Genomic DNA, 25,848 nt, shown 5'->3' with positions numbered 1-25,848 from the left:
CCGATTCGCGAACGTGTCGTTCTTTCAAACCGGTTCTTTTTAACGATTCAATCGAACCGATTCGAAAGCGTGTGGGAACCGCTCGAGTTTCGTGAATTAGGCTACACAGTGTTTCTAGTCACAAACGCGTAGCGGATGAATAGGAGCAAATGACGAGAGGTTCATTTTGTCCGTAAGATACACAGCCTAGTAAGAATACAAAAATGACTTAGATATACCGATCTCTTAGTCACTAATGTTTTCTACATGCAATTTGCGAGTTATAAACTAGAAAACAAATGAAACTATATTCAATACTGTTATTTAAAAATATCCTAACCCAGCTAAAAGGATCAAAAACAGTAGTAAAATGCTTGTTTTTCATTATTTTATAAATCATACTAAAGGTTGCTATATAATGTATACTGTCAGCATTCAGAATTGGTGCATAGTGCATAGGCTAGGCCTATCTTAATTACCTCTTATTCATTTCTCGTTGTAAATAATCATTATATTTCGTATTATAATCAAGTTTAAACACACGCACACACACACATTTATATGTAAGAATAGCTTTTGGAGTGAAACTTTGAGCTGGTTGACATGGAACTGTGAACAATGCAAAATTTCACAATCACTTTAACCCATTAAAAACATATAGTCCAGTGAAAAGCAATATAATTATCTTAATTAACTTAACTACTAAAAAGAGCTGTAAAAGCCGTGCGGGGAAATCTGTAAACCTTTTGCGTGATGATTCAAATGGGACGATGAATCATTTCGTTTGACCGGATCATTCTAGCGAACCGATTCGTTAATGTGAATCGAGTTTCCCAAGAGTACTTAATCTCTCACAACTTGCTTCCTGCTCTAACAGCGGCTGTTGAGTCCAATGTAAGGGCTCCATCTGGCGGCACAAACATGCGTGTACGAGTGTCTAAAAAGGCTACACTGCATAGATTACTTAAATCGCAGAAAATTAGAGAATTAGAGGGCAGACTTGTTGATAGACTGATAATGCTAGCCTAAAACAACGCATCATATAGTACTGTTCATCCTTGGGCACTGTCACCTTGAGTTAAAGGGATGACCAATTATCCTCTTAAATTACTAATCCTTTAAATCCGGTGGAGCGTTCTCCCTCATCTACTACTGTCTTAAAAATCAATGTGATGATAAAAAGCTCCCTCACATCCCTTGACTTTTCAAATTAGGTCTATTTGTCACTTTTTACTCACCTATTTATTTTAGCGTTGTTTTATGAAAGTGAATTTACTTTGAGCTACACATACATACACATACAAAATAGATTGCTTTTGTCCGTTCTTCACAATGAATAATAAATATTTCTCTTTTCAAATAGCTTTTTTTTTTTAGTTAAAACAACTTGTTTAAAAAATAAATTATAAAAGAAATTTCAGTTTAAATTACACAATATTAAATTGATGTAATGATTAATATTATGCCAATATAAATGTTTAATTGATTTTAAAAAAGTATGAAAACAAGAAAAAATCTATAGAAAACGGATGTCCTAGCAGAAAATTATCAGTACATTTTTTCAAGTTAAATGTACAAATATTCCCTTTAACCCTAAAACACTATACAATGCAATACATAACTTAAAATATGGGTAAAAAAAAAAAAAACTTCTCTTAGAGTGTAATGTAAACTACAAGCAGAAAGAGTTAAAAGGTCAGATCATTTCCAGAAGGGGGTGGAGGTCCAGTTAAGTGCGGTAGGAGGGAGTGATAGACAGTTAAACAGCCTGACATGAAAAAGCTGTTTGAGTGTCTGGTAGTGGCAGTATGGATACTCTTAAACCTTTTTCCAGATGGCAGTGGGGTAAATAGTTCATGAAATGGATGTGTGGGGGTCAGAAATCATTCTAGATGCACTGCAGATGCAATGTTTGTTGAAGAATTCTCTGAGAGGAGTCTATCTCGGGGTGGAAGATCCCCTCCACTGTCCTGACTACCTGATGTTAAGTGATATCTTCAAAAGATTTTGTAATTTTGGCACAATTTTTTGTGTTGATGTGGCAACAAGTAAATACTGTAAGTTTTGTTATGCTAGCATGAGTAGAAATGCTAAAACGATATGTGTTACAACTACCCCAAGTTAGTTCATGCCTCACTCACCGCTACTGTAAAACATATTTTCTGACTCATTCCATGTTTCCATGATCATATAACCATGTTATTTCAAACACTTAACTGATGTTATAAAGTTTGGAGCAAAAACATGGTATTAATTGAATAAATTGTCATGCTTTGATGTCATGCTAATCTAACATTCTAGCTAGGCCTTAAGCACATTGCCAGTAGTGATTCTGTTTTATGATGGGGCTTTTATCAAAATAATATCATTTAACATCAGCCTTTCTACAAAGCAGTGTATCTGTACTTTCGTTATCTACATTCTCAAGAAAATGCAGGAGTGCCCAATAACAACTAGAAATACAAAAGATAAAGTTCACAGTAAAAACTCTTTTCCTGTAATCTTAATGTTATATTGTGTCATGTTTATCAAAATTAAATTTATAAATGCATCTTTACCACAGTGCAGCACATTTCACTTTTTCACTTCACTGTGAAAAGTCAGTTAATGGTTTGGAGTACAGGAAAATATTGCAGAATGGCTTGCTTCCCACAGCTAAAAAGCTGTTTTCTAAGATTTTTCAGATGTTATTTTTCTATTATTTTTTTTTTTTACCAAGGAGTGTTCAGGCACTGTGTTAACCTAACAAGTACATTGGTAAATGAAAGTGATGAATGAAAGTTTTTGTTGCTACATGTAAATGTCTGAAACGTCTGTTTATTTGACAAATACTAACAAAAACAGAAAGTGTCAGACTTGATGGCTTGATCCTTTTTCAACTCCTTCCCTGATTGCAAAAGACAAATCTTACTGACCACCTTTTATGTAGGTGGGTAGATCATTAGATGTACAAGTGACTGAGTAAAGTAGTGCTTTGATACAAAGGCAAAAAGACAAAGGCAGTGAGACAAAGAGACAAAGGCAGTGAGATGTTTGATCAGAGAAATGAGGTATTGAAAATAATGTGAATAGAAAGTTTTAGGGGTGCCTTTCTCACAGTCTCAGATTTAAATAAACTTAGTAAAGATTATATAGCAGCATTTTATTTCAATTTTTTTCCTAAAAAAATTTGCAACACATGTAAGCCTTTAAAACTATTTCTGTATATGATTGTAATTAATTCAGACTCCATAGCAACAAACTACCATCTTTTAAATTCATGAAGCCTTTAGACCTTTAGATTTAAAAGAATGCCTTCAGATTTAAAAGAATGAGACCACTATTATGCTTTCAGTCTGAAGGCTTCATGAATTATATAGCCTATAATTCATACATCAGTTGAATTATTATATAGCCTATATTATATATCTGTTGTATACCATTTCTTGTGTTTGGGTTTGGGGCCGGGGGTAAGATATATAAGGTCATAAAACATACTTATATTTGCAAATGGATAAGACTATTGAGGCAGTAAAAGAAATAGAGCGGGAGAGACCAAAATTTAAAAAACCAGCTTAGAGAGAAAAGGCAGGGATGAAGGAGAGACAAATGGAAAATATGAACCTGCCGAACCTTTGTTGGCTGGCAAAAAGAGTTCCAGGCATGCTTGACTGAAATTGGCCATTACAGGAAAACAGGAGTTTATGCAAATATGCAAGCCAACAAACTTTAGAAGTTTATGTATATCAATGTCTGTCAGGATTCTGGACTTTGTGTTCCGTATTTTCCCCCCCAGCCTTAGTTTCTGTGTTTCCTTATTTGGTCATTTTCCTGTTCTTGTTTAGTTAATTGATTTCTCCTCCACCAGTTATTAATTATCTAGTGTATTTAAGTTCCTATTTCCTATGAGCTCATTGTTCTGTCTACTTTGTTACTCGGTTGTTTTTGTGTTTGCCTGCTCCTTACTTGTGGTTTCCTTTGTCTCCCACGTCCTCCCTACAACACACCGTGACAGAAGACAGGACCATAAAAATGAACTGGGCTGAGGACTATCTCCTGGACATTCAGCAGGGGGGGATGATCATTGGAAGAATATGTGGAGGAGTTCCTGAGCATTTTCGGGCAGGTGAGATGGAGCGATCCATGATTAATGCATGCTACCGGATGGGACTAAAAGATGATTATTTGTTCCGAGTTCTGAGTCCTGATGATTGCTGCAGACCCGTAGCAGATTTTATTAACTCTAGTTATTAATTAGGCCCCCTCTCCTGAGTCCAAGATGGTCTCCTTGCCTGAGTCCCCGGCCAAGATGGCCCCCTCCCCAGGTCGCCGGCCAAGATAGAGGTATTGGACATTGTGGATATGGTGCTCCCACTGGAGTTTACTGCCCCAATCCTCTCTTCCTGCATCTCCTTCATCTCCTATGCCTCCACTGGTCCCGTCCAGCCCTCCAGAGCCCTCTCCTCCAGAGCCCACTCCTTTCCGGGCCTGTAGTACCCTAATTTCCTTCAAAGAAAATTTTGGAGGGGGCCATATGCCTGAACTGACTGCTCCCGAACTCTGAGCTCCACCATTGCTTCCCGAGCTCCCTGATCCACCATGGTCTCATGAACTGTCTTCTCCGCCATGGTTCCCTGAGCTCCCTGATCCACCATGGCTTCCCATACTGCCTGCTCCGCCATGGCCCCTTAATCTCCCTGACCCGCCATAGCCTCCTGAACTGTCTGCTCCACCATAGCCCCCTGAGCTCCCTGACCTGCCCTGGAGGCCATGTCTCCCTCTGGTTCCAGCCTCCATGGCGGCCACCCCCTCTCCCCGGTGGATATGTTACGGCATGGGACGCGCCTTCCGGGAGGGGGTAGTTCTGTCAGGATTCTTGACTTTGTGTTTCTCCTTCCCCCAGACTTAGTTGCTGTGTTTCCTTACTTGGTAATTTTCCTGTTCTTGTTTAATTGATATCTCCTCCACTTGTTATTAATTATCTAGTGTATTTAAGTTCCTGTTTCCTGTGAGTTCATTGTCCTGTCTACTTTGTTACTCGGTTGTTTGTGTTAGCCTGCTCCTTAGTTTGCCCCCCCCCCATTGTTTATTTTATTAAAGTCTGTTAAAGCTTATTATCCATTGTCTCCTGTGTCCTCCCTACAACACACTGTGACTATCAATACATGGCTTAGACCAATATGCATCAGCCAAGCACTTTGCAATTAACATTATCATCCAGTAGCAGTTTCTAAATCAACCGACAGCTTTGCCAAAAGCAAATTATTCTATTGCGTAAATATTGTGGCAGGTACAATTAAAACGGTACTTGTTTTAGAACTATGCTTACGAATGTTACTATGTGGGCACATTATGCAATATAGAAAGTGCCTCCTTTAACAAGGTGTAGCAGTTCAATGACGGCATGGACAAACCAACCAACAGCATACAAAAAAAAAAAAAAATGGAATAGCTCAGCCTCAAGGAATGCAAAGCACTGCCAAGAGATCCAGTCCTGTAGGCTAGCCTAATACCTCCCGTTGACATATGAAACTGGTAGGGTGTCATTCTGCTAGTTATTTGGTACATTAAATTTGGGGAATTGTAATCTGTTCCAGTTTGACTTCGCATATTATGAAGACAGCTGCAGAGTATTGGCCAGGGACATTGGATTGTTCTCAAGGAAACGGTCCAGATTACATAATCCAGCTGCGTCATTTTGTTGCGCTCTAGGGTAGCACCAAACAATAAAACTCATGTTCATTTTTTTTTTTTCTTTTTGTTGGAATGTTCTGAGGTTCATATGCATCTGGCATATTGACTGACATAACCACACAGCTGAAAGTCACTGTAACAAACTCAGTAAAAGATGTACTGCAGGAAAGTATTATACCGTGTCCTAAACAAATACATTTATGTTTTTGTTACTTAACATACAGCTATGTGGAAAGTGATTTTGGACTTTCCACATAGTCATTGCCATGCTACAGATATTGAAACCAAGTGACTGACAAAATCTGCTTGATGCTTTTTGCAAAGTAGTTGTTTATATCTTAAAAATGAGTAAAAGGATGTAAATATATATATATATATATGTGTGTGTGTGTGTGTGTGTGTGTGTGTGTGTATATATATATATATATATATATATATATATATCCAGGATTGACTTACAGTCATTCAAATGACAGAAATTCTTCATTTATTCAAACTAAGAAATGAGAAAAAGATGTAACTGATCTTATATTCAAGTTTCACTGGTGCCAGACCAGGCAATACATCAAACAAAACCATTCAATTTTAGCAAATGAGATAACAACAGTGAGGGGAAAAAAAAAAAAACCACTTCAATAAATGCTTTTTAATGTGTTTCTTCTTCTGAGGTTCTAAATTTTAAATATATACAGTAATAGAAATTCTCTCATTTAAAATTTTTGCCAATAACATAATACAGCACCAATTTCAACTTTCTTACACCGTGTCCTAACTACACACTAATAATGTTAATTTGGTCCTAACTAGCTGCGACGGTGACACGCAAAAAACGGTTTCTATTTCTGCGACATCAGGGTTGGAACAACAACATACAAACTATGACAATTATAATTTCAGGTACTGATTATGTGCTTTATTTAATGTTAAAAGTGTCTAATGTGAATTTAAATATCATTGTGTGACATTTATAGCCATACTGAAAGCAACATCAGATTGTTTACCTCAGATCCTGAAAATACTTTTAAGCAAACATGTATGTTAAAACTGCGAACTCAAAGCTAACCAACAAGTGTTTTCCATGACAAAGATGGTAACAGTCACTGAGTATAACAAGTCACAAGTATTAATAATGTTAAAAGGTTTAATATTTCTGAATTAGATTATAAACTTGTCCATTTCGTTGGGAGTGCAGTGCCCCAGATAGCACACATACATCTGCAAGATGTCTGTTAAAGATCACTTGATCTAGAAAGCATCTGCTGTGTACGAACATCCGACAGATATCTGCAAGATGTCAGTTTAACATATATTGTAAACATAAACATCTTAAAGACATCTAATAGATGTCTATTTGACATCTTATAGGAAACGTCCTATAGACGTATTGTAGATGAGCAAACACTCTACAAATACGTTTTCTACATGTAAATGGAGATGTCTCCATGATGTATGCGTGCTATCGGGCACTTCTGCTCTTCTGAATGGTTGTGATAATTCAGGTATTCTGTCACGTTGTGCTGTCGCTTTACGTCTGGTGTGGACAGCCAAATTGCTTGTCTCTAGAATCTTGTCGCGACATGTGTAGTTAGGACACGGTGTTACGCAACCCTGAAACTTTTTTAATTCAAGATGTAAGACTTGCAGTAGTACTTAAAGTGGTTTCCTTCCTCATGCATTTTTTTCATTGAAGGTGTGTCATTTTTATGCTTTTAGTAGCACCAAACAGAATTGCAAAAACAATGATTTTCTTTTCTAATTTGCCGCTATAGTTGTCCTGACCCAAAATTACAGCATTGTTTGAGCCAAAAGTTGACATGTCAGATTTTTCAAACATTAGCAATGCCTTAAAAGCCTCACAGTGTTTAGTCTATGAATTAACTATAACTATAATTCTTTGCACATTGAACTGGAATAGAAAATATTCACTTTGAAACTAAAATTGAAATTAGAGGTAAATCTATACATCAGTGAAAATGACTGTGCTGGAAGTTAAAGACTACAGCCATCCCTGAGTTCATACCTTGAAAGGTACCACAAAAGACAAAATGGGAGCCAGCATAAACTTCTATAGACCTCAGGTCTTTCTTTTGAATTTCCCTCTTCGTTTTGCTTTCTTCCAACTCTTCATCTGTTCTAAATCATATGAGAGAAGGTTATCATCCTCATCTTCATCATCATTTGTGTACCAAGGGCCCCAGACCCCCCCATTATACTGAGGATTAGAGCGATAGTCTTTGGGAGGGTAGCGGCATGGCACAGCTGTCTTGTTGTACCGTAGAAGTCTGATTAGCATCTTCTTCACTACATGTGGGTATTGTTGGGAAAGGTCCACTCGTTCATATGGATCAGCTGTAATGTTGAAGAGCCATATAGATTTGCCTCGATCCCAGTTCACACGTTCATTGTGCCAACGATTGGCCAACAGCAGTTTGGAGAAAGTCTGTGGTGGAATCCAGTCACTATATCCTGGCACACCAGTCAGGAGCTTCCAGTCGCCTACACGGAGTGCTGCCTGGATGGCTGTGTTCCAGATTCCATAGCCTGCTTTCCAAGAGCCATTCTTGGCTTTGGTGTAGATAGGGTCTATGTTGTGGAGAATATCCAGTCGAGGTGAGCGACGTCCCTCACTGATGGCTTCCCAGACATCATAACCATCAAGGTTCTGGTTTTCATCTAGAGTACCTTCACCAAGCATCACCAGTGTCGGGTACCAATCAGTAATATGGATCAGAGCCCTGCTTCTAGTGCCCTTTTTGACCAGTAAAGGGCTGTGTACAAATCCTACCGCTCGTATTCCTCCTTCCCATAAAGTTCCTTTACTGCCTCTTAGTGGCCAGTTGCTGCCTCCTGCCATTGGTTGACCTCCATTGTCTGAGGAGTACACCATAACCATGTTGTCATAATAGCCATACTGCTTGAGAGCAAGAGTTAGATTGCGTACTGCCTCATCCAAGCAGCTGACCATTGCAGCATACTTGCGGCGATGCAAGTTTGGGATTGAGTTATAGCGTTCAAGGTAGCGGGCAGGAACCTGCAAGGGTGAGTGTACAGCCTGGTAGGCCAAGTAAAGGAAGATGGGCCGTTTAGGATTGTGAGATGCCAGGATGTTTATTGCCTTTTGAGTATACATGATGGTGGAATAGATGCCATGGTCCTGCTCCCAGGCAGCTTCTTCGCCCTCATGAAGATCGTACCCACACATTCCTGGGCTGTCACATTTGTAATGGCTGTAGTAGTCACCACTACCCAACAAAGAGCCAAAGAAGGTATCAAAGCCACGCTGTGTAGGCATACAGCCGCGCTTATAGAAGCCAAGGTGCCACTTCCCCACCATATGAGTAGAGTACCCAGCGTTCTTCAGTTTCTGAGGAAGGGTGATGTTCTCCAAAGGGAGGCAATTCGGCTGAGTGGGTCGTATGATAGAATGCTGGAGGCCAGTGTGGATTTGATATCTAGAATATAAAAATACACCAACAATTAGTGACAATAAATGAGGAGCACTGAATAAAACAGACATTTGGTCTTCATTTTAGATGACCTATTGCATTAACTTTTTGATTTTAAATTGCTACTTATTAAATGATACCTTTTTTAAAAAAGTATGCAATACAATTATGTAATTTAGTAGAATTTGAAATATGTCTTAATATTTCAGCCATAGGCGTAAATCACAGGGGGAAGGGGGGGACAGAACCCCCCCTTATCTGAGGGTTGTACCCACTAAAATTATAATTACAAGCGACTCTGTGTATTGTAAATAATACAATGGACATATACTTAAAATAACTGTGTAAGTAGCAAAACAATATATATGCAGCAAAAAAAAATAAAAAAAATTAAGTTCAGAAATGTTTTATGTCCCCATCCCTTGCCTAACAGTGGTTTGATACACTGCCTGCTTTCCCCTCCTTTGCCAATACAAGTTTTTCACAAGTTATGTGTAAGCAATTTTTTTCACTTTAAACACCCCCCCCACTGATGAAATTTACACCCTTGATTTCAGCCAAGTACCTCAACATCTACAGCTTTTCTACTTCCATATGCATCTACATATATCAAGAAATATTCAAATCAATTCAAATCATCACACTTATACAGTGCTCTGCTGTCAGTGATGTGCAAGTAAACATTTGTCCACAATGAATACAAAGACTAAACAATGCATGATTTAAATCAATTACAAACACATAAAGACATCACACTTGCAAAAACACAAACATACTTTTTCTTCATGTTACAAACACAGTACCGAGACTGTTTAAAGGACATCAGAAAGAAAAGGGTTTATAACCTCTTCTAGAGCTGCAATTTTATGGTCAATTTTTCCTCTCATATTAACATATTAACAATTTTTCCATCTCATATTAACCAGTATATTTGCTTTTTCTTCTTCTTAGTAGTGGTAGTAGTAGCAGTAGTAGTAGCATTAATAATGGCAGTGTGAGGATAATAGTCAAAGTTTAGTTAGGCTTTACCTATAGCATAACACATAGTATGATGTCACAGTTTTAATAGTGCTTTGTGAAAATTTAATTTCTCTATAGTATCTTGTCTTAAACAGCAGAGAGGTAAATTTAGAGCAAATGATGACTTAACTCTTGTCTTTCTCAGATTTTCTTGAGGAAAACACCCCAGTTTAATCTGGGATCTGTCTCCTCTAGAGTTTTAGAATCTAAAACTGGAAGTCTAAAAACTGTGATTTGGCATATTAGATTTGCCAAACTACCGAAGTCTAGCCTGCAATTTAAAAAAAAAAAAAAAAAAAAAGACAGGGGTGTCCAAACATGTTCCTGGAGGGCCACTGTCCTGCAGAGTTGAGCTCCAGCTTGCCTCAACAAACCTGCCTGGAAGTTTCTAGTATGCCTAGTAAAGGCGGGCGTACACGGTGCGATTTTTGAGGTCGTACGAGCTCGCATGCGATTTTTTTTTGGTTATCGGAGGAAATCGTCTCTTCTCGTATGGTCGGGGCTCGTATGGTGTGTGAGAAATTACGAGACGAGCAGAGTGCCTTACGAGCACTTCCCGACCTTACGATCATTTTTAAACATGTCAAAAAACTTCGGGAGCTGTCGGATTGAAAGCGTGACGTGTGTGCTGTTGAACGAGCCGATTTGTTGAGCAAACTGGAAATGACCAATCAGAAAACCATATAGCAAAAGTCCTGAAGGCAGTTTTATGAATCTGCATTACTGTTCTTCCACAACAATACAACATGTAAGTTGCAGTATGTATACAATAATACCTAAACTATTCATCATTTTAACATGTATAAAAACAACGTCACAAATTGCAGAAACTTGCATGACATGCAATGATTGTGTAATTTACAATATCTTCCACGACGACGATTAAGAAAATAAAGTCCATGTTGTTCTCTGCCCTTCAGCCAAACTCTGTGCCATGCCCTTCGTTTTCTTTTCTTTTTTGTTTTTTTCGCAAGCCATTGCTGCCACAAAGAAAAGGATCTCTTCCTCAGAGTCCATGTTTTCACTTCGTGAATGTGATTGCCTCGGAAATCGTCAGGTTTTACTCGTGACGTGTGCGTGGCCATACGGTCTTCCGACTGTCCGAATTCGCACCGTGTACGGCCGCCCTAAGACCTTGGTCAGCTGATTCAGGTGTGTTTAATTGGGGTTGGAGCTCAACTCTGCAGGACAGTGACCCTCCAGGAGCAGGACTGGACATGTTTAAATCACATTCAAAAGTGTTTTAGAGTGTCATGTTTTTCATTTTATGAGGCATTGGACATTTTGTAAACATTCTTGCATATAATGACATTTTTTTTTCCATTTCAAGTCTTCTGAGTGTTTGTTCTACTCCATGCCTAAACTTACATTTGGTCAAAGGGTAAGCATGCAACAAAGCAATTGTTCTCATGTTTGCCTTGAATTTAAATACATGAACGAAAAGAACAGTACAGTAATAATTATTCATTACATTGTACAAATAAAGATTCCATCAAAATTACCTTAACCATGCATGATGTAACCTGGTACTTAAAATTTAAGAATGTTCTGCTTTACATCATGGAGATTCTGGAAAGATTCATCCATTAATGCCAAGGTTGTGAATGTCATGAATACATGTAATGTAAAACAGCAGTGTAACTTTAAAACTGTATGGACCCAAAAGTTATGGTTGTTTCATCTGGTTTGCTTTGTGTATTCATATTCTCCTGTTATGTTTTGTTTTCTTTTACCTTTTGTAAATAAAGTTTCCACTGCTGCAGTTACATCCTGACTTACTCTCTCTTGCTGCACCAGCCATGACAGAATAACCAACTGAAACTGATGGATCTACCAGCAATATGGTTCCTCCTTCTCTCATAGGAGGATCGCTCCCTCAAGGACTACACACAGGACTTAAGAAGTCTGGTCCACCTTGTCCACTACTACGATAAGAGCATGCCTTGCCAGAGATGGTCATCAGGGGACTTTTAGCATGTATGTAAAAGTACTCACTCATTGTGGATCCCCCTTCACCATCTGTGAGGATCTCAAACCCATTGCACCCAAACCAGTCCCAGTTCACCATGGACCCAAAGTCTAAGCCAGAGACCAAGAAGGAGTCAGAGCCAGCCACAGTATCTGTTCTGGAGCTGGCTGCCTCACCCATCCCAGAATCTGCACACACTACCTGGTCCCTGCCAGACCCAGATGTGGAGGAATGGCTCATAAATTTGGAGAACATGGAGCCTGTCCCCCATCCTACCCACCATCAAACTTTCCACCAGTTTTGTCTGGGTGGACTCTCCTATCCCTACCAGTTCCCTGACTTTTCTCCTCTGCTGGTCTCCATCTTCTCCATGGCTCCACCTCTGATTTCCGACCCTGTGGCTATGCTTGGGTCTTCCAGTCCTGGCTCCTCCATCTTTCTGGCATTGCCTCTATCTTCCCAACCCCCAGCTTTGCCTTGGTCCCTGGATCCCCTGGCTTCACCTCAGCCCTCCAGTCTTGTGGTGTCATCCTGTCCCTTTATCCATCTGGCTTCACTTGGTTCTCAAGCCTCCCAGACTCAGCCTTGGCCAACCTTTCCCCCGACCAGGGAGAGTTGTCCCTCCCATTCAGCCGGCTCTGGTCTAGTTAATTAATTTTTATATTCTGTCTATTAAAACACTCTGTTTGTTTCAGTTCTTTGTGTGTATTTATTGTTTTTCTCCTTCATTTATCTTTTGTAAATAAAATTTCCCCTGCTCTAATTAGATCCTGCCTCTACTTTTGCTTACTGCAACGAACTGTGACAAGGACTCTCTTACAAATATATAATCCTCCTAACTCAAATCCTAAATTAACTTGAACTTTTGCAAATCTATGACATACACTTCAAGTGAACATATGGATGGAAGGGTCGAGCACTGAAGGAACTGTTCACACAAAAATGTAAATTCTGTCATTTTCTTTCCTTCACAGAACACAAGACATCCTGCTAAACAGGTTTAAACTACAATAATTTTACTTTGAACTACACAATTATTACAATTATTAGGCCTTACATCATCAGAAATAAAGGTAGCACTTTACAATACAGGTGCAAAATCATGCATTAATTCATGCTTAACTGATGCAGAGATAATCATGAGTTAATATATAACTCATGAAAAACTAAACCATTTATTAATAATTACTGCATCAGCAACAAATGAACATTCCATATGATTCATATATTAAGTAATCAATAAATTGTTATTAGTTAAATGTGTCATAATGTATTAATTCCCTAATAATGTATTATATTAACTAGTAGTGTAAAGTCATGTGTTAATTAAGCCATGCATTTCAACTTCCAGTTGTCTGCTTTAATTAATCATTAGCTAATGATTTGCAAATATATCATTATTTTATGACTTGTTGTATACTTTTTGAGGCACATGACTAATTCTAAATTCATAACCACAATGACATATTACTTAACAATTAGTTAATAGTTCTGTGTCTCAGAAAGTAAAGTCATAACATAATGATACATTTGCAAATCAATCGCTGATGATTAATTAAAGCTAGACAACTGAAAGTTGAAGTACATAGCTTTGACCACTGTGGTAATTAACATATGAACTGACATCATTAGTCAATATAATATGTCATTAGGGAACTAATACGTTATGAGACTAACTAATACAAATTTATTTATTACTTAATCTATGAATCATACAGAATGTTCATTAGTTGCTGATGTAGTAATCATTAATAAATGGTTTAGTTCTTCATGAATTATACATTAACTGTGCATGAATTAAGCATTAATTCATGCATATTTGTGCACCCATATTGTAAAGTTTAAAATGTAAATCACTGTGAATATTTAATATATTGACCAGCATATTTATTAATGTGCTTATAAGTAAAAGTAAACTAAAAACACTACTAAACACAACCTAAATGCCCCACAAAACATGCCACCAAATCCATCAGAAAATACTAATCCTCAACCAGGCTCTGCTGGAAGCTTTGCTGACCCATGTTCTACTGCTTGCTCCAACATCCCACCCACATCTGCTTCCAATAAGTGGGATATACTCCTCTCTCCAGCTAATCAAATTCAGACCACAGAGCATTAAAACATGTTCCCTTATTCCCACTACACCAGCCATTCATTACACCCTTTTTCTCTTTTCAGTAACCCAGTAACTAACCACTGCAAGGCCCTTTTGTCTGATATCAGTAGAGCCATCCTATGATTTGGGATTCTCTTAGCATTCATTTTTTAGGAATTAGTTCACTCAAAAGTTGCAATTCTCTCATCATTTTCTCAACCTCATGTTCTTCCAAACATGTTTTTGATCTTCTTTCTTCCTAAAACATCTACTGCTAGAACTGGATGATTAAGTCTGTGAGTTGAACTAGAGAACAAATATTTCAGTTTTGTGAATCAACCATATGATCGACAATACCTGTCTCAGGAGTACAATTTGTTCTTCTCTCACAAGCTCTCATAAATACTGCAAGGAAACTAGGGCAGATTTTACGTTCACAATATTTCTGCTATTACTTACACAAAGCTGAGTGGATTTAGAAGACTGACACTAGTATCAGTGTCAGGCCCGATACTGCGCTCCTGTACTTTTTCCTTACTGTCATTTTGACAGTTGTTGACAGCCCAAGTCACCAAATTTTTTTTATTGATATTATGATTTAAGAGTATACAGTTAACAAGGCATCTAACAGTTTAGGCTTATCCATTACAGAAGTGTTTCCCAATCCTGGAGCTTCACAAAATTGCACATTTTGAATACCTCCCTTATCTACACAATCTGATTTTCTCATTAAGTCATCAGCTTGTTAGTAGAGTGTTCACAAACTGAACTGAGTGTGTCAAATAAAGTGCAATCATAGGGCACAGTCCTATTCATTGTAATGTAGTGCTGATAGATGGCAGCTTGATGAAGACCTAAATTTAATTACACTTTGCTTGGCAGGCTTTTCAGCTACAGCTGGACTGTCCCATACGGGCGTGGTGAGGAAAGTTTTTTTTTTCTTCTTTTTTTTAATTTGTGCACCCTTTGTATAAGCAGTCTTAAGTAATATTTTATAAAATGCTACCTAAATTATCAATATATATCAAATATATATATATATATATAAAGACTGAACATCTAACAGACTTGGAAGATTATGAGAAGTTCATTCTTTTTAACAGTGTAGTGAATACCTTAAAAGGGTAAACGCTAGCTAGAGGAACTGAGCTTGCTATTTATATGGGCAGATGTGGTGTTTTTGGATCTAAAAGCATCAGATTCAGGCACCCATCAGGGAAGCATAAAGCTTTTCAACAAAAAACATGACCATTGCTTATCCCTCTCAATTACTTTTAGACCTTTTAGAGATGGCCCAGCAGATGCCAACATAAACACTTTTGCCTCTTTTTCTGTAATGTAATCTCATTTGGTCAAGACCTTTTTTGTTGAAGAGCATTTTCAACATTAAGCACTAAAAGAATAGAGGCTAAAAAGAATAACAGTTTTAAAAGTTAACTGTTTAACTACTAAAACCAGCTTAAATTGTCCTTTTTCTGTGTTTATTCAAGATAACATGTCAACAAAAGTGTATTAAAGGGGTTATGTGATGAGATAACAGCAGTCCATTTCCACTCATCAGTGATGCCCGCTGGGTCATCAGAAACTTTGTGTGTGGTAATAAATAGGATAAATGCTTTCATAAACACACCAAGGGCTTTTAACAGTTTATTTTTAAGTTTTGCTTTAAATTTAATTTTTTAGGAGGTATCATTTTAGTTTTAAAACTTTTTTGCAGTGCAATTCAGCATGGATTTTGATGAATCTGCCATACACAGAAACACAACAATGACTGTTCAGTTCTAAGGGGCAAAGAGGGGGTGGAATATGGTCATGAAAATCTGAATTTTCCTGGTTTTGGTGCAGCTACTTTACAAAAATGCACAAACACAACCATTATGGACCCTTAATGAAAAAAAAAAATACCAGTGTATGATATGATCCCTTTAAAACAGCTGGAAGCTCTCTGATAAACACAAAAAAAGTGTAATTTTGAAAAGGATAGTGGTGGACCAAAGGACAACATTTGCTGGGTTAGAGTTTATCTTTGGGCTTTTCCCCAAAATTAAATCAACCTAAACAGCTCAAACTGTGGTTGTCAAAAGCATACTTAATTTTAAAATGAGACCTGAAAAAGTGAAGTTCTGAGACTGCAGAATATGGCAAACATCTGGTACAGTAAAGCTATGCATAGATTCATCTACTGGTGTTATAGCTGTAGGACCTCCACAAAGTTCTTTTGACATGCTTAATGTCAATCTGATATATATTCTGAGTGTTCTGAATTTTCTAGGCCAACCACATAACAGTCATACTTTGAAGTGATCTATATTACCCCAAATCCCCATTACAGAGAGCCAAAAAGCCATTCTGTTCAGCACATTCATTGTAAATGAATGTGGGGAGGAGCTGATTCATTCATTACTTCCCAAGCAAATTGCCAAAAGAGATTCCTAGCAACCTTCCTGTTTCCTGAGGCGTGGACCAGATGTTTCACTACTATGGGAACTCTGGTGTCAGGCTTTTAACACTATTGAGGGTGGAGAACATGCACACAACAACGCAATCTTGCCCCATCTGAGTATCCCATGCATATAGAAAATGAGCACAGATGCTATATTCTGCTGCAATAGTAAGAACAGTATGTAAGTATTGAATTGTAAACATAGCCATTGGGTTTGTGGTATTTTGTTGTCCAAAAATGAGCACAATGTTTAGTTTTGGTGTAGTTACAGCACTACATATCTGTCTATGAATTAAGCACACTGCGCATGTATTTACACGGCTAATATATATATAGTGTAATATGCTAAAACATTTGGATACTTGAGCCACACTTGCAAAATGTCTGAATGTATTACATTATACAACAAATTAAATATCAAACCTCAAGTGACCTTTATTTAGCACAACACATTCCCCAAAAGAAGGTTATTTTATATAGACAAAAAGACACTTTCAGGTTATCAAACTTTAATGTGATTAACTACACGTGGTTGCTAAGACACCCGCGTTGATACTTTGTTATCTAATGGAATGACTTTTATTTTAAAGTGTGGCTTAAATGTAAAAATACTCCTGAGGGAAAAAAAAACTGTTAGAGATCTAAGCCAGTTTATGTTTATGTATTATATCCCACCTGCCGGTCATCAGTTGGCTCCTTGAGGGGCTACACAGAGGCTGCACATAATAATTCTCCAGTTTGACTCCTGCTGCGGCGAGTCTGTCCAGTGTTGGGGTCTTTATTTCGGACCCGTGATACCCCACGTCTCGAAATCCTTGATCATCAACCATAATAAAGATGATGTGAGGCTGAGATGACGGCTTTTCCACTTTGTTCACACGATTCGAATGAACACTGCTCTTCCATGTTCCGTATGTTGAGCTGACAAATCCGCTAAAAGTAGTCAAAAGCGTCAAAAGAAACGTACTTCCCCCCATTCGTCCGCACATTGCACCTAAAACCATTTGCTCTAAATAAAGTTAAAATGAAAATCAAAACAGAGGATAACACTGTCTTACTCTTTTCACAGCGCAAAATAACACTGCTGCATGTCATGTTACAAGAGGGATATCTCTCGGACTGGGGAACAGACGCGCTTGGAAATTAGGTTCGCAATTTGTCAAACCTTGTCATTACAAACATATCCATATCATTGCAACCTTTGTATGGTGTTGAATGCTGTTGTGCCGAGAACATCTATTTTAGTTAAAATAACTGTCCAAATATAACAATTTAATAGGCTAACCTGTATCTATGCACGCAAACTCGGATCGCAGTAAGTTCTGAGTATCACTCCGTAGTAAAGACGTTGTTATCAGCAGTCGATCCGCCTGTCTTTAATGACAGACCTTTACTGTGTCATCTCCGCTGAAGTTACTCTTCAGTGCCATATACTGGTGTCCGATTCGCGAATGAATCGTTCATTGGACTCGACTCTTTTGTATGATTCGATTGAACCGATTCACTAACTGTATACAAATCAAATGACCGAAAACACGTTGATTTATGTAAAATAATCTAAAGCATGGAGATAAGTAGCGGTACACAAATATTCAACAAAAAAGAACGCAAATAGCATGTGCAGACGTTTGGGAACTTTTGTAACTGTTGAGGAATTGCAAACGAATCAGAGAATCACGTTTAAACATGTTCATTTAAACGAACCGAGTAACTAAAATGAATGGGACTTCCCAAGCCGCATTATGGAGAGTTTTTTTTTTTTTTTTTTTAGAGAGAGAGAGAGAACAGGACAACACCTAATGCCTACACACATACTATTTTAACATGTAGATTATACATTGATTCCCTGTACAGTCTGACTGACCATACAAACCATGTAATTAAGACTACAGACTGTTAGATTGTTTTTACTTCTTTCCAAAAAAAAGGGTAAAGTAATAATCAGGTTCCTTCAGGTTATTATAGACTGTAGCTCTCCTTATTGTTGATGGCAGATTTCTACTCACTTCAGCCCACAGATGTGAAAATAATATATGAATATAAGGAGCATGTATGTATATATACATCAGTAAATGTTACAACAGTAAATTTCCTGTCTTTTTCTATTAAATCCTAAACTTATATCCTTACATTTCTGGTCAGTTCACTTAAAGGTAACGAGATAAGGTATTGCTATTGATTTCTGTTTACATTCAGTCAAAAAGTGGTATCTGTATTTTAAAAACTGAAGCCACTGGCATTTTTAAAACTTTAGCCGAACAGTGATTCTGTTTTCTAATTTCTTTACAGTCAAGGCAAGATAACAGTGAATGAGTAGGCCCACTTTACTACATAAAGTGTCATGACTTGTTATTACCACAGAAAGGTAAAAATCTGTCACTGGGACAGTACTCTGAAATACAAAAGCTAAAAGGTACATCTCTGTACCTTATTTACTTTTAAATGGTACATATTAGTACCTTAGAGGTACATATTAGTACCTTAAAAGTACACATTACCTACTTGTAAAAGGAAACCCCAGTTCTACATCTTTTTCTGAATGTGGTACTGAAGTAGCCTGGATGTCCTTTAAAGTAAGACTCATTTTGGTAACTGTATGTGCTAATAGTCTACTTGGAAAGATTTTAAATGTTTAGCTGATTTCATATTCCCCTTGATATTTAAGTTTTATGCAGGGTATTTCCTGCATTTCACGATTCCAGCCAGTCTGTGTTGTGCTCATGTATTATATTACTTCTGCGGTTCTATCGCATTACTTACAAAATAAATCTTTCCCTTTTGTCAAATGCAGTCAGATGTTATAATGTGCCATTTTTCCACACGCTTTTTATTTTCATAAAGGAACAATGAAAAGAATTCTCCCATTGCATTACTCATGAAAGCTAATGTATCCTCAGGAAGGAATCTATTTCAACCTGGCTTGCATTGAAAGAAAATGAGGAATCTCAATGGGCTTATTGTACAAAACCACATGTCCATGCAATAAACTAAGATGCTTCATGCAGCACAATTTCATTTTCTGGATTTCAGGAGCGAATTAAACATTAAACATTTGCAGGACTTTGGCACGCTTGTTGTTGATTGCAGTCTATTCACAATTTATTCACTTGCTAGCTCCAAGTAATTTTACAGGCAGAAGTATATTTAAAAGAAACATTTTCTGTTAATCATACCAGCAATAATTCATCAATTGCTAGAGAAGAGCATTATAACTAGGCATATATCCAGATGAGCAAACTTTTGCCATTTTGAAGAGCTGTTTCGGGTTTCTGGATTTTGTAATGCCGTACAGTCTCAGAAAAGTCCCTAGTACTCAGAACCAAGCCTGCAAGATGGGGAATTGCAGCATGGAAATTGTGTGTGGTACAAAATTTTGGCCATGTCTGTGATGTAAACTGATTTGCATAATTCAAAAACAACGCACACAGCCTATGTGATTAAAAAGCTGCAATTCCTTCTTAGTAAATCCCTCTCTCAGTTGTTTACCTTGTAAAATTCCAGCACCTTCATAAAGACCAGTAATACTGTTTAGCATATAGCAGATTGTATGTTGGATCAAGATCATATTTTTTTTCCTGCACCACCAGAAAAGAAGCAGCTTAACTGAGGATTGATTTCTGGAAATATTCTTTATAATTAGCCAAATTGTGAAATAGCCTGAAACTTTCTAAGGTAATAACACTATCTGTGGCTACAAAGATAGAAGGGGGACATTAACTTGGAGGTTTTATTCACAGTGTAAGAGTAAAATTTTAATCATGAGCTCATAAAGAGTGCAAGGATTTTACAAGACTTGCTGTTGGCAAATAACAGCGTGTGCTTTAACAGTAAAGTTTTATACCTGAAACAAACTTGTACAAAATCTGCAGGTTATCTGCCATTCAGAATTTGTACTATTACTATTAGAGTTTTTCGCCAATTTACCTACAGGCCTAAATCTCTGGTCTCTAGTCTCTAGATATATCTCAGGTCCCTCAAAGGCAGGGGTGTGCTTAACTCATTAAGTTGAGCAATACTAATGCTTGCCCAGTAAACACTGGATTCTTTCACAGTCCCTTACCTGCATTAGACATGTGCTGTGTGTTCAACATGTCTGGACACACCAGACCCCAAAAAAAGACATTTTTGTTATCATATTTTAACGAAGTCAGGCACGCAGTTCATTGATAAAATCTTCATGTTAGTGCTTTGATAAATATGTGGTTATAGACATGTGCTGTTACACCTGACAGACGTAACAACGGATAACACTGTGTTTACACCGGCGCCATCGCTGTCATATTATACCGCAACAGCTTGAGGCTGGCTACACTGAATGCATCAAAGCCCAAAGCCTAAATTCCAAATTTATTTATGCTGTTTTTAGAAGTAGCGCAAGCATGTGGAGTATATATTATGCCACAACCAGTATCACTTTAAGGGTTCATGCTATAAGGGTCGTGTTTGTGAATAAGGGATGTGTTTGTGAATAGTTATACGAGTCAGATAGTACTCAGGTTTATACACTATTGAAAATAAGGAATCTTGTCTAGCATGCATTTTTCCATTTTAGCATTTTTGGCCGTGTTAGAGTTGCTAAATGGCTCTTTGAAGAATAATAATTTCATCTGGCTTGTCATAATAATCAAGCCAATAGATATTATTGTAGCTCTGTGGGTTTCATAGATTGTTAACCAAATTGTATTTCTTTTTGTCAAATTAGTAGGTCTATGTAAGAGGGGCTAAAAGAGCACATTTGCATGGAATATGCCATTATCGAAGCAGATAGTGGGGGACGACGCCCAATTCCAGTCTTTGGCAAAACTGTAGTGTGATTTTAGATAATATTATCAGAACTATAAATTCTTCGCAAAACCATGGCATATGGGGAAGGGATAGTTCAATGCTTTTATATACTGTTCACAACCTATTGTTCTAAAGAAGTTTTACAAGTACCTTAATATCCTCAGTGAGCAAGCAAAGGGCAAATGTGGTAAGGAAAAATTATTTAAGTTACTAAGTAGGATGGGGGGACAGGATTGAGCAGATGGAACCCATCTTCTGGCTGCTACGTATGTAAACAAATGTCCATATGCCAAACACAGTCTTGTTAAAGAATATTTATAATAATAGTCAGTTGTTATGAAATTATATTATTAATGAACAATCAATTTTATTTAGCACATAAACTATTTTTAGAAACTGGAAAAAAGCAGGCAGTGGTTGTTCACTGCAGCAGCTAATTTCAGCATGGCTCTGAAAACAGAAAAGTGTGGATTTGTGGAAATATTTTTGGATATGCTAAATTCATTAGTATATAAAAAATTTCATATTTAAATTTCATAGAAGGACTGTTTTGGCAATATCACAAAATGTTCTATCATACTGAAATGTCATGCTCACAAAACCCAGGAGTAACGATATCTCAAGAAGTACTACTCAAGTATGAGCCCAGAACTTCAAGTAGATTTTCCTTTGCTGCTACTCTCCTTTTTCATGTACACGCAATATTTCTCCTTTTTTTCCATTTATCATCATATTCATGTTATCGTGGTATTACTGCATCTCAAAAAAAACAAACAAACAAAACAGAGAATATATATTTTATTATATGGTCTAAGAGGTAGAGGCAAAGAGCGAAGTGGAGACAACAATTTTAATGCTCAAAATATTTATTCGCATAATTTTAGTTCTTTAGTCTACAGAATGTCACACATTTTGAATTCTTTTGGCATCATGACACTGTCAAATTTGCATGCATATGTTTTTACATGCATAAAGTTCCTTTAACTTACAGTGCATATGTGTGTTTGTGGATTTCTTACAGTCACTGAACCCTGAAACACTGACAAGCTTGTGATTCCTGAGATTCCAGGAAGTTCAGAGGTATGTGATGTGTAATGGTCTAGTATATTTCATTGTCCCTTCACACACACACTCTTCGGTCTCTGTGATATTCTTGTCCCTAGATAAGGCTTCAGTCCCTCCTTAGATTTAGGGTTGTTTGGGTTGGTTCTCCCTGTTTATCATCCAGTACATAACATCCTGATGTTGCTGTTCCTAAGCTTGGAAGATTTAGTAGCAAAAGTACCAAAAGTGTCTCAGATGTTTCTCCTAAAATTTTTAAGATGAATTAAAGTAGACACAAATGAAACATAAGAAGATTCTAAGAGTAAGTGAGAATGTGGTATAAGACTCATGGTAGATCTTTTTATTGTCTTATTGTAATCTCTTTCAAGACTTCACTGTATGAACATTTTATTGCTCATGCAGGGGTTGCTCTTTCTAAGCTCAAGAGACTTGCCATAATTGTGATTCTGATATACAGTCATGGCCAAAAATATCGGCACCCTTGCAATTCTGTCAGAAGATGCATCACTTCTCCCAGAAAATTGTTCAAATTGCAAATGATTTGGTATTCACATGCTTATTGTTTTTGTTTGCACTGCAAAAAAAAAAAAAAGGCTTGATAAACGTGATCAAATTTCACACAGAACTCAAAAATGGACTGGACAAAATTATTGGCATGTGATGCTCCTGTAATTTGTATTTAAACACACCTGTGGCAAGTAATAAGTTTGGGCAATATAGTATACTTGCAACCAGTTAAAATGGAGAAAAGTTGACTAAGCTTTTGTGTTGTGTGTCACACTGAGCATGGAGAAAAGAAAGAAGTATAAAGAGTTGTCTGTGGATTTGAGAGAAAAAATTGCAGAAAAACATAGACAATCTCAAGGCTAAAAGTCCATCTCTAGAGATCTTAATGTTTCTGTGTCCACTGTGCCCATGGTACTGTAGCTAACCTCCCTATACATGGACAGAAGAACAAAATTAATGAAATTGTTCAAATGGTGGACAAAGAACCCTGATTAACTTCCAAACAAATTCAAGCTGATCTGCGGACACAGGGTACAACTGTGTCAGCTCGCACTATCCGTTGCCATCTGAATGAAAAGGGATGCTATGGTAGGAGACCCAGGAGGACACCACTGCATAAAAAAGCAAGACTGGAGTTTGCCAAAACTTATGTGACAAAACCACAATCCTTCGAGGAGAACGTACTGTGGACAGGTGAGACAAAAGTAGAGCTTTTTGGTAAAGGACATCACGGCACTATTTACAGAAAAAGAAATAAGGCCTTCAAAGAAAAGAACACAGTCCCTACAGTCAAACATGGTAGAGGTTCAAAGATGTTTTGGGGTTGCTTTGCTGTTTCTGGCACTGGATGCCTTGACTGTGTAAACATGTCATTAAATCTGATGATTACCTAAGAATTTTGGGGCGCAATGTAGTGGCCAGTGTCAGAAAGCTGCGTCTCCACCAGAGGTCATGGGTCTTCCAGCAGGACAATGACCTGAAACACATTTTAAAAAGCACCAGATCTGAGTCCCATAGAAATCCTGTGGAAAGATCTCAAAACAGCAATTGGGAGAAGGCATCCTTCAAATTCTAAATGACCTGGAGCAGTTTGCAAAAGAAGAGTGGTCCAAAATTCCAGTAGAGAAGTGTAAGAAAATCATTCATGGTTGAAGCGATTGATTTCAGTTATTTTTTCCAAAGGGGGTGCTATCAAATATTAAGTTAAGTGTGCCAATATTTTTGTCCAGTGCATTTTTTGGGCTCTATGTGGAATTGTATCAGATTTGACTTTTCTTCTCTGTTTTTCTGTGTTGTTTCAATGCAAACAAAATAAATTAAACATGTGAGTACCAAAACATTTGCAAATGCAACAATTTTCTGAGAAAAGGGTTGCATTTTCTGACAGAATTACAAGGGTGCCAATATTTTTGGCCATGACTGTATCTCTCATTTTAGTATCAGCAAATGAAATATGACAAAGTTCTGAGTGAAAAATAGTCAAAATTGAGAATGTGGTGGAAACATGGAAGTTTTACCACTCATGCTCCATTAAATGAAGCCTTTGGAGCACAGTTGTAGGGGTTACATGACTACAATGTTGTGGTTACAATAAACTGTAATTGTGATATTTGGGCCCCTCATATTTTGGCAACACTGTGCACAGGGTACACCTTTATAGCTTAATTTTTCAACATGCTTGGTACTCCATTGTTTTAAATAAGAACGCTTTGGAGTCAATATGCGGACTCAAAGGGCATGGGAATTTTATTGTCATAATTAAATTATATATTGGACAATAATTTTGCCACTATTTTTTTGCCACTTTTTGCACCATGTCTTCCATCACTCAATCTTTTTTCTTCAATCTGTGATTGAACATTGGCTAATCAATGACGTCAATATAATTAATGATTTAAAAAGCGGGTGGAGAGATTGAATTGCTAAACACACTGAAAAAGGCCTTGAGCTGAAATGTTTGTGTTTTTCCTACTGGTGATAAATTTAAAATAAAAGAAGACTGTTTTTTGAGAGTGCGGATCATGCTCTCATATACTGTCAATTTAAACAGTCACTACAATTTTATTTACATTACACCATTTATCAACCTGATTTATCAACCTTTTATGTGATGTTGGTTTTGTATGTGTCACCACAGTTCTGACTTGAATTGTTTGTTAAGTGGCGCTATAACTCAAATGCTCTGTGACTTTTTAAAATAACGTACCATCTGCACTACATCTAAACTTACCCAATAATGAACAAAAGTGAATGTGATGTAAAAACTCAACCACAAGCATATTGTTTCAACTTGTTTTTCGCTCTCTTATTGTGAGTCATGGTTTTCACAGGATTCGTACCCAAGAATTCCACATCCTAATTCCAATTCTGTGCCAGCTGAGCTACCAAGCAAGCTTGTTACATTGGGTGTTGTGCCCAATTTCGATCCCCTGCCAAATTACTACCCCTCTCGTTGAAATCGCTACATGATTCCCATACAAACCCCCTCCCCACCTCCCCCGCCCACATTTGGCAGGGGTCAGAATTCCGTGCAGCGCCGGAAAGCAAAACATATGGAGCTATAATCATAACTATGTACAAAACAATTACAGTTTCTCGCTGTTTTACTACCTCTAGTGTTCGTTTTTGTTGGAAACTGCAGTGATATGTACTTATTGGTATGTATTTTGTGTCTTGCAATAAAGTTCCCACAGGTACGTTTTCATCATGAGATCAGGTAGATATTTACACATTTTTCAGCATGTAACCCAACCCTTACCCCTAAACTTAACCATTTGTCAATAAAAAAAACACAGCATATGAAAGGCAGATACAACATTTATTCAAAAAGTACAAGTCTTCCATGGCAAAATTATTGATTTGT

The 25,848-nt window shown here is 37.4% G+C and overlaps 1 protein-coding gene across 4 annotated transcripts; it reads right to left on the bottom strand.

Annotated features, from left to right (window-relative positions):
• Nucleotides 1–6,230: 6,230 nt before the first annotated feature.
• On the bottom strand, nucleotides 6,231–18,020 carry arsj (arylsulfatase family, member J). Of its 4 annotated transcripts, none has more exons than XM_051113904.1 (3): nucleotides 17,914–18,014; nucleotides 17,304–17,637; nucleotides 6,231–9,104 (listed from the first exon to the last, which is right to left on the bottom strand). In XM_051113904.1, the coding sequence occupies exons 2-3, from the start codon at nucleotides 17,630–17,632 to the stop codon at nucleotides 7,727–7,729; spliced, it is 1,707 nt and encodes a 568-aa protein (XP_050969861.1). In that variant the 5' UTR covers nucleotides 17,633–17,637; nucleotides 17,914–18,014; the 3' UTR covers nucleotides 6,231–7,726. The 4 variants fall into 4 exon arrangements, with proteins under 4 accessions (XP_050969861.1, XP_050969859.1, XP_050969862.1 ...); XM_051113905.1 differs by having other exon boundaries at nucleotides 6,232–9,104; nucleotides 17,304–17,561; nucleotides 17,687–18,016; XM_051113906.1 differs by having other exon boundaries at nucleotides 6,232–9,104; nucleotides 17,304–17,561; nucleotides 17,914–18,016.
• Nucleotides 18,021–25,848: the final 7,828 nt, after the last annotated feature.

Source organism: Labeo rohita, chromosome 7 (assembly GCF_022985175.1).
Source record: "Labeo rohita strain BAU-BD-2019 chromosome 7, IGBB_LRoh.1.0, whole genome shotgun sequence".
Taxonomy (NCBI): Eukaryota; Metazoa; Chordata; class Actinopteri; order Cypriniformes; family Cyprinidae; genus Labeo; species Labeo rohita.
This window is presented reverse-complemented; position numbering and strand designations above follow the sequence as displayed.